Source organism: Solanum lycopersicum, chromosome 11, assembly GCF_036512215.1.
Source record: "Solanum lycopersicum chromosome 11, SLM_r2.1".
Taxonomy (NCBI): Eukaryota; Viridiplantae; Streptophyta; class Magnoliopsida; order Solanales; family Solanaceae; genus Solanum; species Solanum lycopersicum.
In genome coordinates, this window is record NC_090810.1 from 36117007 (window position 1) to 36132848 (window position 15842).

Genomic DNA, 15842 nt, shown 5'->3' on the forward strand with positions numbered 1-15842 from the left:
CGCAATATCAATACACAAAGTAGGATCACACAAATACTCTAATAAGCATAATATAAGCAAATCATTATAACACACTAAACACATATGTACATAATGCACAATTCAATCATCCTTTTAGGATCAACATACGATTTCCCAATAACCATGATAGGTAAATATAGATGTAACAATTACCAATGGTTCTCTCATGGAACCTTTACTCAAACGGTTAGTGTGTCCAAACGTGACACCCGATACAATATACATATGTTAGAACGTGACACCCGATCCAATATTTGTGTCAAAATGTGATACCCAGTGCAATATATATATATAAAAAACGTGACACCCAGTCCAATATATGTGTCAGAATGTGACACCTGATCCAGTCAGCACAACCATAATCACACCATAATGAACAGTGCACATAGTCGCACATTCTAGTAACCGGTTCATGGAATGTAATTGTTCACACATAATTATTTCATTAGAATTGGTTTGTGTTTCCCTAGTCACATACATGTATGCATACAATGAAGCATTTAACATTCATATATCCCACAACAGGAAATTGAACCATCACCTACCTCGAAACCAAGTCTGAATACTCCTAAGTGACTTGTACCTTCCCTTTTTGGAGTCTTTAGCTTGTTCTTAGTCTAAAACAAGTAATTAATGCAAGGATAAAAAAAGAAGACCTAATTTGCCCAAATTATAATAAAATATTAACCCAAGGCCAAGCCCATGATCCTAATGCTCAACTACAACTTTTCCCCACCATCAACTTCAGGCCAGCCCGCAACGATAATTAACAAGGATTCTACGTTCTTAGAATTGAAATGCAAATAAGGGAGTAATTAGATTACCTTTATCTCGAGAAGCCATGGAAATCTGGTAAGAAACTGCCTTGGGTCTTCCCTTAGCTCTTAAGAATGAAGTTTTGTAGAAAATAACAATTGTGGGGCTTTTCCCTGTTTAATTCGCTACTGGCTTGCCACGACGGACCCCATCCTGCAACAGTGGCCCCTCCCTAGCAGGATTAATCCCACCCCAACGGCTTGCACAGAGACATAAACTCATAATTTGAGTTCCAATCTCCCATTTGACAATACACCTTTAAACATGGACATGCTAAAACTACCATTTCATGCCAAGATCACTTTCGGTAGTTCTACTTGCCTAAATTTGATTCCGTAAATCCGTATAGGCTCATAAAAGTCTTATCTATCCACTCACATAATCAAACTCATAATAAATCCCCCATCCATTACCAGATTTCCCTAGACCGCACTTGACTTAAAATTCATTCAAGTATGGCCTAGGTTCGAAATTCCCAAGGTTCTACTCAAAAATTTTCAGGCCCAAATTCCTTCCCAATTGACTTTTCCATAATGACGGAAACACGTCGTTACAATAAGGAAAGAGAAAGTCTATTATGAAAGCACAATCATAGTGTAATGGTACGATCGAATGGACAATTTCAAACTGTGAATGTAAGCAACCAACTACAACATAGTAAAGGCAGGTCAACACACAAAGCAACAATAACAAATGCATATACTACAGTCATAATATCCTAAATCAACCAATACCCAGAAGATGTCCCATTTTATCGCAATTACACATACCCGTTCCTCTTATGGAATCATAAATACACATTCTCGATTCTCTCATAGGACCTACACACAAATTATCAGTGTATCAACGTGGTACCCAAGCCGATCAATGTTAGTGTTTATACCAAGCATATGGTATCTGATACAACCATTAGTAATCCCGAAATAACATAGTACCTAAGCCAATCATCAATCATAAACAACATGCACAATCACAATCTCAATGAACAACAACACCTGAAACCACAAGAAAAAAATATGTTCATCGCATGAGATTATTAACATGATGTCATATCACATTTATCCCTTATGTGTTCCCAACATGTATTGCACAAGTGATACTGTAAAGCAGTAGATACCATGCATACAAAATTCAAACAAGATACAACCATTACCTACCTCGAACCAAGCCTAGATTCTCTAAAGAACTCGAGATTTCCCCCTTTTTAGTGTCTTAACTTGTTAGAATGTTATCGTTGCCATAAATTTGGTAATCATACAAGGCTGCCTAGTGAGAAGGAATAAAAGTCAAATTTTACTGAGAATAAGGAAGGACAAACTTTTTTGATGGCAGTTCATGCGAAAAAACAAGCTCGAGAATCAAGTTATTTGGTATGTGGATACCGGTTGTAGTAACCATATGACTGGAAGTAAGTCTTCTTTTACTAATCTAAATGAAAACTTTTGGTCGACAATTAGTTTTGGTGATCTATCAACAATGAATGTGATAGGAAAGGGTAATATCAATTTTAGAGCAAATATGGGTGTGTTGAAATGATATCTAATGTGTTTTATGTTTTATGTTCCTGCATTGAAAATCAATTTATTGGAAAAAGGGTACGTCATCGCGTTAAGTGATGATACATGTGAAATTAATGATCCCTCCATAGGAGTTATTGCTTATTTGAAATTGAGTGTTTCCTTTGAAGATTGAAAATGTCCAATCCTTCTATGTGGCGGAAATGAAAAACCCTTCATGGTTGTGGCATTTTTGATATGGTCACTTGCAGTTTGGTGGCTTGAAGATACTTCAAATGAAGAGTACAGTGACATGGATTCCTGAAATTGTTGTTTCATCTCAAGTTTTTGAAAAATGTGTCATTGGAAAACAACATCGTTCTCAGTTTCCTACAAATAAGTTATGGAGAGTGAATGAGGTATTAAGGAAGGTACACTTGGATATTTATGGACCATTAACACCAATCTCTAATGGGGGAAAAAGGTATTTTATTACATTTATTGATGATTATTCAAGAAAGACTTAGGTGTACATTCTGCAAGAAATCCAGAGGCTTTTAATGTATTTAAAAGCTTCAAAGCACGTATGGAGAATGAGATTGGCAGGACCATTAAGGACCTTCAGACAGATCGGGGAGGAAAATACTGCTCCAAGGAAATTGATAAATTTTTTGAGACTTATGCATTAAAAAATACTTGCAATAACATATACACCGCAACAAAATGGTGTGGCAGAGAGGAAGAATAGAACCATTCTCAACATGGTTCGTAGCTTACTGGCTCGGCAAAGAGTTATTAAGGAATTTTGGCCAAAAGAAGTGAATTGGAACATTCACATCTTGAACATAAGTCCCATTTTTGGTCTTCGAGATGTAACACCCGAGGAAGCTTGGAGCTAAAGCAATCCGACAGTAAAACGATTCAAATTTTTTGGGTCCAAAGCATATGCACATGTTCCAGAAGCAAAAAGAAAGAAACTAGATGATAGAGGTGAGAAATGTGTTTTTCTTGGTGTTAGCCAGGCATCCAAGGCATACAAGCTATTCAATCCATTGACAAAGAAGGTTGTGAGTAGCAGAGATGTAGTTTTTGATGAGGAGAACACTTGGGATTGGAATATACATCAATCTACTTCAAATTAAATTAATAATGATGTCAAAGAAGAAATTACAACGCACGAAATTTCTTAAATTGCCACTGAAGGAATTGATGAAATTTCACCACCAGTTTGGAAGAAATTGACGCACCTGATCACCCTCTTCGTCTTGCTCACAGAATGCATGCTTGGATGATGGAGTATAAGGTAACAAGATTTCATGTTAATGAATATGTTTCCAACTTTGGATTGTTTGCAGATCACAATCCTACAACCTTTGAGAATGCTGTTAAAGAGGAAAAATGGGGGAAAGCTATGCTATAAAAAATATAGCACCTGAAAGTTATCAGATCTTAGAAGGGGTACAAAACCATAGGTGTTAAGTTTGTTTATAAGATGAAACTCAAAGAAAATGGTCAAATAGACAAGTATAAGGCGCGATTGGTGGCTAACGGATAAAAACAGGAACATGGTGTAGACTACCTAGAAGTCTTTTCTCCAGTGCAAGGCATGACACCATCAAAAATGATAATTGTGCCGACGACACAAAATTTGTAGCCTATATTTAAATTGGGTGTCAAATCAGCTTTCCTAAATTGATACTTGGAGGAGTTATTTATGGAGCAACCTTCCGATTAGATAAAAATTGGAGATGAACATAAGGTATACAAGTTAAAAGTGTCTTCACGGACTAATGCAATCTCCACTAGCTTGGTATAGTCACATTGAGTCTTACTTTCTAAAATTTTGTTTCCAGAAATTTCCATATGAACACTCTCTCTTTGTTAAAATTGGAGAATCTGCAAAATTGATCATAGTGTATTTATATTTTGATGATCTTATATTTACTGGGAATGATAATGTAATGTTTTCTAATTTGAAGAGATCTATGATGGATGAATTGAAGAAGTCTGATCTTGGTAAGATGCATTTTTTTGTGGTTTAAAAATAGTGCAATATGTTGATAGCATACTTGTTACCCAAAATAAATATGTGGGAAATTTTGGATTGATTAAATATGAAGAATTGCAATCCCATTGATACTCCGGTTGAGTTTGGTTTGAAGCTAAAAAAAGTTGGAAGCCGAGATATGGTAGACAAAACGCTCTACAGGCAAATTTTAGGTAGTTTACTGTAGCTTACTGCTACCAGGCTCTGACAACATGTATGTTGTAAGTCTTATAAGCAGGTATATGGAGTGTCCGACAGAAATTCACTTGCTAGTTGCCAATAGGATCCTTCACTACTTACAAGGAACTAAGGATTTTGGTTTGTTCTATAAGAAGGGTGAAAAATCTGATTTGATTGGTTTTTCTGACAGCGACTACAGATGAGATCGAGACGATTGAAAGAATCCTTCAGGCTATGTTTATGTACTAGGCACAAGGGTTGTTTCATGGTGTTCCGGGAAGCTAAAAGTTGTCACTTTATCAGTGCTACAACTTGTGCTTGTCAAACTGTTTGGTCGAAGAGGATTCTTGAAGAACTACAATTCAAACAAGAAAAAACAACTAGAATTTTTTGTGACAATAACTCTTCCATTAAGCTATCAAAAGGTCCCCCTATTACATGGAAGAAGAAAGACATTGAAGTGAAGTACTATTTCTTGTGAGATCTCAATAATGAAGGAACAATAAAGTTGGTGTAGATCAATTGACATGAATTTTTACTAAACCTAAAATACGAGGAGGTTGATGTGTAACGATACTATGGACGAGCTCAAGAAGATCATGAAGTTAAACTGAAGCTCAAAAGCTTTCAGTTTAAGGGAGGGTGTTAGTTTTAATAAGTTACGTTAGGAATAAAATATCTATCGTTATGTCTGTTCTATTTTTTGTCCTAGTCTTTAGGAAGAAGTTTAACTGTGGGTTTTTGTCAATTTTTTAGGAGACAATCTTAGTGTTGTAGTTTCTAATTTTTAGCTCATGTTTTTCTGCAATGTATTTGTTTTATAAAAAGACTGCTACAACACTAAAACAAAAATAAAATTTAGCGGCATTAAATATTGAAATTAATAAAGAAAGCTAAAGTCTTTATCAGCATTATATAAGTACCATTAAAACCAATGCTGTTAAAGGCTTTAGGAACATATACAAACAGTGCTAGTTGCCGCTAAAAATACATATTTAACAGTAATTAAAAAATAATTGCCGCTAATGATAATTTTGTATGTAGTGCAGACAACATAATAAGTCACTCAAAAAATTTCTTTTTCACATACTATCTCTGCTCTACTCTATCTTTTCTTTGTTCTTTTTTTTTCTATCACTAATTGACCCTCAAAATTTTTGTCACTGGAATATTTCTCAAAATATTCCTTATTTTATGAAGAATAAACACTTAGAAAATTCATTGTTCGAAAATGTGGAAAATCATCTCTATTTATAGCAAATAGAAGATAGTATAAAAAATATTTATTAGGCCTTATCTCATTAGTCATAACCCTTCAGAAAATCACAACCATTCATAATGGTCACAAATCATCGGAAAAGTCAGAACTCTTCGACGAAGTCATAACCATCAATGTGAAAATGTGCCAACTTTTAATATAATATAGTAGAAATACTACCTTAAAAGCATGAATTAGCTTATAATACCCCCAACTTAAGACACTCAATTTAAAAATATATAGAAGACATACTAAATTGAGTGTTTTATGTTTGGGGGATTATAGTAATTTAACATTCAAGTTAGGGAGTTAGTGATTTTAAGATAATAATGGTAGTGTGTGTGTGTGTGTGTGTATGTGTGTGTGTATATATATATATATATATATATATATATATATATATATATATATATATATATATATATATATATATATATATATATATATAAGACAAGAACAAGTAAGAATTACATTCCACTATGTTTACTGAATAAAATGGTTACATATACTTTGTTGAATACATATACTTAGCAGTTATAAGAAGACAATTGAAGCATAATACTACTGAATACATATACTGATCGTTTCTCTGTGTTTTAAAGAAAATAATTATAATATTTGCCTAGCATCTCCCATAGCCGAACTATAATGGCCAGAATACAATCCAAAGAAATTGTGGCTAATAATTTCATAAGGAATGGGGTGTTAGGATCTTCTGAACCTGCAAAACATTAGCAATGCGGCCCTGAATCAATTTGAAGCGACAAGTCACACCAGTGTACTCTATTTACACTCCCCATCTTCTGTCCATCCTTTTTTTATGATAGCCCTACACTTAGTGTACTCTATTTCCACTCCCCATCTTATTCCTTCTCCATTAACCAACCTCATATTCTTCATGTTGACTATGTTTGTCCTATTGGCGAATCTTATTGGGATAGTCTAATAAACATATTTATCAAACAAACATGATCATTAGATTTTTAGGAAAATGATTTGATTGTCAAGGAATGAAAAATCTAGCAAATGTACAAATTATTAAACCTTACCAAATAGGTAGTGTGTGTCTTTTTAATAACAATTTCAAAATATGGAGTGTCATCAGCTAAGTTCACCACGCTATGCCGATTGTTATTCTTTTGACCAACTTCTTCACTTCTATGATTATCTTCTTCGACCTCCTGATCTGCAACAGGCTTGATATAAGTATAACAACTACAATGATATGGTTCCTATCGAAATGTTACGGTGTATCTATGATCACAAGTTTTAAAAGTTTTATGGCAAAATACATTAATCTTATGACATATTTGTAATCACTGCTTTCAATAGTAAGCTTCATTTCATTTTAAAACTATATGTGTCTATTGAAATTTTTATGACATAAACCGAAACATGGAATTTCTACTTGTTTTTAGGAAAGATTAAAGATCTTATGTTGATATAAAAGTCTCTATCTACACTAAAAACAGTCTCTTAATTATTTTAAAAAGTCTAATAAGCTTTTGGTCTTACCAGTACCAATTTTGGGTTGTTGCTCGTGATCCTCGCAACCTTACCTTATTTCTTGAAATAGATATCTAAATGCAATGTGTTACTACTAAATGCATTCACCTAATAACTAATAACCAGTTAAGGATATTACTTACCTTGAGACTCTTCTTCCGCAAGTTCGTTAGCACTAGTTTGAAGGTTAACCGGAATATCTTCCTCTTCTTCCTCAATTATATTAGCATTAATCTGAAGGTTAACTGGAATATATTCCTCTTCTCCCTCAATTACATTTGCATCAGTCTGAAGGTTCAGTCGAATATCATCCTTTTCTTCCCCTTCTTGTCTTTTTTGTATTATCTTCGCAACTAAGGGGCCATGGCTCAGATTTTCAGTAGAATGATCAAAAATATCCATAGAATCATATGATTCAATATCTTGTATCGGATATTTAATTTCAACTGTATCCATACCAAATATGGTGACATCTAAAAGATCACGAGCATTGTATGTAAACATCAAAAGTTGCTTGACGCTTATTGCGTATAAGTTACTAAATTCCTTCCACCCTTTCGCCAACCAAATTTGTCCTTGAGAATGTTCCACTTCGACCTCCCATGCTTTTCCATGGGGAGCCTGAAGAAACACATGATTTAACATGTCCTTGCAGTGGCTCTCTGCGAATACTGGTGGAATCCTCTGTATGCAAAATATATTTGAATTCAGTATCATACGACATAGGATGAGACAGAAGTAGATCTACATAATTATATTTTTTACATCTTGGAACAAACCTACAAAATGGTATACATGCATGTGTATACAATATATTTTTTCAACCTATATTAAATTGTCCCACATTAACTAAGAGAATGAGTTGTAGGTCTTGTGGATTTATTATCTGATTATTTACCTTCTTCTAATGAATAAGGCTGATTATTCAATTCTTACATGACATCAAACCTAATTATATAGTCAACTTGTAAGTACCTCGACCAATAAATTCTACAGGTAAATGCTCCTCCTATCAACACATTCATATATTTGGTTTATCTAATGTTGAAATCATGGTATATGTTGATGCTCCAAGCCTCTAAATGTCTACCATTAGGTGTGGAAGAAATATTTTTTTGGTTGAGTGAATCTTCTTTTGTCTTCAGACAAGATTTTGAGAAATTCTCGTTTAATACCCATATATAATTTCTTAAAAGTATATTGTGATTGTTGGATCTAAATCAATAGTTAACAAGGAGAAATAATTGCACAAAAATAGAATTGGTAATCCGTGAGTGAATTAAAGATTGAAAAACAAAATTAAAGACAGAAGATGTAGGATGTACTTACGAGACGATATAATTCATCCAAGGAACAAATGATTTGAATGAACTTTGGATGAGACATCTGTTGAAATCAACTTTAAAAGTTCAAACCCTTGAAATTCAAATTCAAGAGAAATTTTCTATTTCTTTAAAATCAAAAACAAGAATTTATGGAATAATAACAATAATGGGGTAATGAAGGACTAGGGTCAAAATCACTTACCTGAATGCTTAATCTCAAAAAACCTCCGTCAGATCGCCCACACCGAGCTCTCAGGGTTCAAAAATGGAAAATGGAAAAGAAACCCTAATTTTGGAAAAACATAATTATGCCTAGGCATTGCTCTTCACGATTGCAAAAAGGAAATTAAAGCACCCATTTTATAATGTGGTGAAATATAAATTTTTACCAGGGACATTCCAACCATGTGATATGAATCACATGAAACAATGAGATACGACCTCGAAGGAAACAACCTGATCACGAGGAAGAGAACATCAGTCACGAGATATATATGCAATAACAAAAGGCACAGAACATTCACCAATTGGAACCTCAGGATTTGTTTGGAATCCCAAGCACATAAATCAGATATAGTACCCAACTAAATTCGACATACCAGACTCACCAGAACCATTAAAATATGGATTCGAGGTTTGCTTGACCCAACACCCATTAAAGCCACAACATACCAATTTGAAAAAAACTTATTCATAATATATATTTCGATGTATATAAGGTGATGTGACACCTCTCTATGTCCTTGTAACAAACCAAATTCAAAAAGAAGGAAAAAATATAGGTTTTATGTAACACCTCGGACTTGAGAAAATTAAATATGCAGCTTTCTAGAATCTGGTATCAGAACTAATGGAAACCACCCATGAACCGTAGGTAGAACCACAGACTGTAGATGGGGTCCCGTGGTTCAGTCCATACTTGGGGGAGTTTCAGAATCTAAATATCACACCTACGCCCATTAACCACGATTCTTTGATTGATTTATATACCGTAGGATGGTTTTGTCGTTGGGTTCTATAGTTTTATGGTCTCTGATCCCATCTACGGTCGACGAGTACAGTCTGTGGTTGGACCTACATACCGTAGGTAAGGGTCAACAACCAATTAGAGGAAAATTGTTGTTGGGTCAACTTCAAATGGTCATATATTTAAGAAAAAAATAAATTATGTGGCCCATGACCTATCAAATTAAATATAATTGAATCCTCTTTCCAACTTCATCGAGTTTGCTAAAATCCCATATCGGATTAAAAGGTTATGCTCGTTTTGGTAAAGCATTGTTGGGCATACCACGAACCACAACCATGGACGATGGTTAGTAGTCCAACTAAGGTCCATAGGCACCTCTGTGAATGGCCTTGGTCTGCTTTAAGTTAGGGTTATTTAGGTGTTTTTTTTATGCATCGGGCCCTTAAACTACATGGTTTAATGCCTAAACTATGCCATTTTATTGAGTCTGATCCTAATAACTTAGTCACACTTACCTAGAACCCTCATTCTCCAAAAATCATCCAAACTTGGAGCAAATAGAAGAGGAAAAAACTGACCAAACCTCCTAACAACAAGCAACAATGTTCTTCAAGGTTCAACGATTTCCTCACCAGGTATATAAGATTTCAGTAGTGGGTTCCTTTTATCCACTGGGTTCCTAGAATTCAGTTAGTTCCTTGATTCTCCATATCATGTCTAGACCTAGGGGTTATAAAAACCTTGGATATTTACTATTATTAAGTTCTTATAGTACCCTACATCGAAATAGCTTGTTTCTTGGAAAGTTGCTTAATTCTTTGTATGAAACTGAAACCCTAATTTGTATAAATTATCTTTGTTCATGAATTATACTTGCTTGGTTAGTTAAACAAATAATCATTATCCGAATTCACATATTAATACATAAATGTTGCATTCTCAGATTGCATGTCAATATTTTGAGCTATTTAATAATTGAGCATTTTAGTTACATTTGTGTCATACACATATTCAGTTGAGAGTAGACTTATCACCAAGTTGGACTACGGTTCAATGTATCCTCATACTCCTAAGACTATGTTCTCACTAGGAGTATAAGTCCCCTCTACTGAGCATCAGATTTAGTGATCACGCAAGTCATGCCTTTATACTCTTGGCAAGGTATATTGAGTCCTCTGGATGGAGAGTATACATACGACTTCATGTTTCACTCACAGGGTTTTATGTCAATTAATAGCAGCTCCCACGGTAAAACTTTTAGCATCTATATCGTACATGCTCAGTACAATCCAAGTACTAACACATACTTTGCAATACATCATTTCATGATGTATGTTGAGGTACTCAACATCTAGATCACACTCAGATCGATTCTCGGTCCACAGTTCAACAACTTCAGTGGTGAATCCTCATTCTTCGAGGACAATAAACATGCTTTTCTTTTTAGTCTTTTTTTCCTTTTCAGTTTTCAGTTTTCTTAGAGTAAGCTGGGGGCATGTTCGAGCAACTCAACTCTGTTAGAGGTTTTTCTTTGAGTTATATTTAAACTCTTAGTATTTTTATACATCCAGACTAGTTGAGTATTCCCCACTTTCAGTTATCCATTGTTTTAGGATCCATTTATTGTATGTCTATTCTGTCATTCTGAGTATTCTTGATATATGCCCGCAGGCTAACTTGGGGTCACTCATCATTCTAGGACCTATGTTACTTTAAGGGTGTAGTGGGGAGTGACATTTCATAGATCTAGTGCCGATTCTGACAAAACCACCGATGTTCTATGGGTGGAAAATTTAGATGAATTAAAAATGTTAAGTTTAATACTCTTTTACGGTTCACTAGAATGAATCGTAGGTAGGTCTCGTAGGTGAGTTCCAGATTAGTAAATTTTTGAGTGCCAAAAGTGGAACTTAATGTGTCCATGTATGAACCATGGGTTAAAATATGGACCATACATGGTCCCATTATTCGAGGGTCTAGAATCCAGTTTCTGAACCCCATAGACCAGGTTGGTCTGTAGTTGGACCTAAGGACGGTGGGTCCAACTATCGATGAGATCCGACAATTATTCTAAAGGGGCTTTTTTTGTTAGCTTCTTAATTTTTGAACCCCCAATTCAATTCACTTACTTAAATTCCCTAAAGTCGATCAAGTTCATCAACTAAAATATTTCTCTCTGTAAAGAAGAAAAAGAAGAAGTCTAGGTTTTCAAGGTCAAGTCTCCAATTCACCATTTGTCACGCCTTGAGCCTACTCCTTGGGAGGAATTGTCACTCGAAAATCATTGCTGGTCCTAAGAGAACCCTTGAAATTGCTTACTTACTCAGCGAAAGACTTAACAAGATAAACTCAAATTATAGAAAATACATTTGACTAGCCCATAAGATAATGAAATGAAAAGACTAACGAACTAACATCTGACTGTCTATGTAGCCTCTAAAACCAAGAGTAGGAATGCTAAACAAAACATAGGCTTGAAAAAAATCTAAAAGGAACACTTACCTTGGCTATACTCAACTTCTGAATGACTTAACTCAATATAAAGCAATAAAGCATTATGCAATATATTAAAAAGATTGTAAAAACAGTGGAAACAATTTAGTTCCCTAATGAAAATGCAATAAAAAACTCATGTTTACTCATATAATAATGTAATATAGTTTATCTGGGAGTTTCTCTAACCGACAACCACCACTATGAGCCTAGTTGGTGATACATCGTCTTGCCACACTTCTGGAACTGTCCTATACTTTGCCGTCATATAGTTTGACTTAACTAAGTGTATCCACTAGTCTATTCTAAGATGCACACTTAAGGATTCATCTAAAAAGTATGATCCTTTATTACCCGTGATGACGACATGGTTTATGGAGACTTAGTTAATGTGAACACACATCCCTATATCGGTGCTCAATACTACTCCCAGATATACTTAGCTCATTTGTTTTAAATCAAAACTTATTTTTTTGTTTGAGATAATTACTCAAAACTTCAGCTTAAAATCTCTCTTGGAAATCTGTGTTTCTCTTTCTTGAACAAATGTGAAAACATCTTTTAACTCTTGGGAATACTTAGTTTCCCTATAACTTTTGGAGAAATGAACTCAAATCTTCCCTCTTTGCTTAACCTGAAACTTATGTCTTAAAACAAAGTCAAAACTTTCCTGAGAGACTTCTTGAAAAGACTTTATAAACCTCCTAGACTTGGATCTTAACTTTTATTGAATTTGAATTTATGTATTCAAGGTTATGATTCATGTTTCTGGATGATTTATAAGTGTTTAGAAGACATTTTGAGTAGTTAGAATCAATAGAAAGTGTTAGTACACTTTAGAAGGTCTTAATTTGACTAAATCACAAAAATATGGTGAAAAACCATGATTTGGGGAGCATCCTGAGCACAAGGCACCAACTTCTCGTGCGTTACAGGGGCGCGTAGTTCCAGCCCCTTTCCAAGAAAACTCGATGAAATTTTTGACTTTTTCTTACCTTAATTCAATTATTTTCAATTCCTTTTCTGCAATTCACTTTAGAATCAGGTACCCAAGACATATACTCAAAGTTCTATCTGTAAACATCATTTTAATATCAAGAAATTCCTTAATCTCAACTCATGTTTAGGAACAAAGTAATTCAAGAAAAACTATCAAGAACATTCAAATCCCAATATTTTTTGAATGAATTCGTGCTGAATCAAATATAATTGGCACGTGGGTGAACAAACCCAATGTTATGAAAGTCTCACATATCTTGTAGTTTCGAATCCCTGGAGAAACTCACAATCAATTCCTCTCGAAGACAACAAAATCTTGATCTTTCTTCCCCTTTCTTTTTTCTCCAAGCCCTAGTGTGAACTTCAACTTTTCTAAATTGACTAACATCTAATTTAACCCCAATTAATCACCCAAAATGAATAGAATAATAGGGTGCAGAAAAGACCAAAACACCCTTTAATAATGGTGATTGGACTTTTGCTTATTTGAACAACACAACTTCCAGTGGGCATATCTCACTCATATGAACTCAGATCGCGCAAACTCGGTGGCATTGGAAAGATAATTCCAAGATATTTCCTACGATATATTGAAACACACCTTAATCATTCTGATATAGGAGTTATGATCGTTTGAAATTGACCAAAACTCAACTTTAACACACAACAAATTTTGAGATATTTATTTTCTTTCCAAAAATGACTTTCCAATTTTTGACTTAGTTCTACTTCTTTCTTGTTACAGGGCATTACAATATGTTTCCATTGGGTACATTCATCCTCAAATTCGCTTACTCTTAGTAGGCTAATGGTGTAACATCTAACATTCAGCTCAAACACCTAGTAAGCAATGCAAAGTATAACATGCAATCTCATAAATTAAAGAGTACTAAGAAGAGAATTATTACCTTGATCTGGGATTTCTTCGGATTTGAAGAGTTGTGAGTATATCTTCTTCATATGTTCTTCACCTTCCCAAGCATCTTCCTCAACAAACTGGCTACTCCAAAGAACTTTGACTGATGCTACTTCCTTAGTCCTTAACTTGTGAACTTGATGATCTAGAATTTGGACCAGAATCTCATCATAAGATAAACTATACCTGATCCCAGTAACTTTATTTAGTAGGATCAATGAAGGATCTCCAATGTACTTCTTCATCCCAGAGATGTGAAATACTATATGAACTGATGCCAACTCGTGTGGTATCTCCAACTCATAAGCTACTTTACCAAATCCTTTGATATTCTGTAAGGGACAATATACCATGGACTATGTTTTACCTTCTAACAAAATCTCATAACACCCGTCATGGGCAAAATTTTCAAGTAGACCCAATCATGTACTTAAAGTTCTAGCTCCTTTCTCCTAATATTAGTGTAGGATGTATGACAACTGTGCCGTTTTAAACCTCTCTTGAATCACTTTCACCTTCTCCTTAGCTTGATGAAGTAAATCTATTCAAATCAACCCAGTTTCACCAACTTCAAACCATCTAATAGGTGGTCTGCACCTTTTCCCCTAATGAGCTTCACACGGAGCCATTTGGATGCTAGAGTGGTAGCTATTTTTGTAAGCGAATTCGATGAGAGTTAGTTGATCATCCCAATTACTTTTAAAATCAATCACGCAAACATATCCTCTATGCAGTAAATTGTGCACCTCTGTTTGAAATAGTGGAGTAGGGAATCCCATGAAGTCTTATGACCTCTTGAAAATACAGTTTGGTATAGTGCACCGTCTGACTTGGTGGTCTTTACGGGTAGAAAATTGGGCTGATTTTGTCATTCTATCAACAATCACCCAAATAGAATCATGTTGTTTGCGAGACCTTGGAAAACATGTGATGAAATCCATATTAATGACCTTTTTATTCCATTAGTAAGTTTATAACTTCTTGTAAACTGAAATATCTAGGATTAAACAAAGAATCTAAGAATATTTAATTTTGGAAAGAATAGGAGAAATCTGGAAAATTTTCCACGTGTATACGTAAGTTTTTTTTCGTTTTCAAACGACCATAACTTCTAGATTAAGATGAGTTAGGGTCACCTCTTTATATGGTTGGAAAGCCCTTGAATATATATTTTCAACGCTGCCATGTTTTTGTATTTTTGATAGCTATGCCCATCAAAAGTTGGGCTGTTGGATTGAGGAAAATCCAATCCAGATTTTAGCAAGGGTAAAATGGTCATTTTACCCTACTATTTCCTAATTTGTTTTAAGGGTTTATTAGGGGTAAAACTAAGACTAAATTCAGTTTTAGAAAATTGAAATACGCTTAGGGCTTGGGAGAAAAAAGAAGAGAAGAAGGAGAAGGAGAAAAGGCCAAGAATTCACCAAGAATGCCAAGATCTTTGAGTGAAATTCGTCGGGAGTGATCCCTATAAGGTATGTGAAGTCTTTCTGTGTTGGGTTCCTTCACCCCACACCAATATGTTTAATTCATCGAGTTTTGAATAGATTGGTTGATGAATATTGAAGTTTTTGATGAACAATTATTAAGTTCTTCATAGTTAAGTTGTAGCATGTTCTAGTTGATTGAATTCATGTTATCGGGTTATTTTTTGGCCCAATTTATTGGTTATTGAGGTTATTAGTGATCCTAAGTGAGATTTATTGAATTTTAGGAATCTTATAGATGAAAAACACAGAAGAAAAGTTGGAGGTCCCGTCTGAAAAACCCTGGGGCCCCAAGCCTACCGGAGCCCCTCAAGACAGCCGCTGTCTG

At 34.7% G+C, this 15842-nt stretch overlaps 1 protein-coding gene across 1 annotated transcript; it reads right to left on the reverse strand.

Moving 5' to 3' along the window:
* Positions 1–6310: 6310 nt before the first annotated feature.
* On the reverse strand, positions 6311–8939 carry LOC104644667 (B3 domain-containing protein Os12g0592300-like). Its single transcript, XM_069291415.1, has 3 exons — positions 8654–8939; positions 7468–8008; positions 6311–7004 (listed from the first exon to the last, which is right to left on the reverse strand). The coding sequence occupies exons 1-3, from the start codon at positions 8708–8710 to the stop codon at positions 6838–6840; spliced, it is 765 nt and encodes a 254-aa protein (XP_069147516.1). The 5' UTR covers positions 8711–8939; the 3' UTR covers positions 6311–6837.
* Positions 8940–15842: the final 6903 nt, after the last annotated feature.

Coding starts and splice junctions, on each gene's coding strand:
- LOC104644667 (XM_069291415.1), bottom strand. CDS start 8,710: ATGTCTCATCCAAAGTTCATTCAAATCATTTGTTCCTTGGATGAATTA. Junction 8,009..8,653: donor TGGATGAATTATATCGTCTC/GTAAGTACATCC, acceptor TTTTGCATACAG/AGGATTCCACCAGTATTCGC. Junction 7,005..7,467: donor TGCGGAAGAAGAGTCTCAAG/GTAAGTAATATC, acceptor AGCCTGTTGCAG/ATCAGGAGGTCGAAGAAGAT.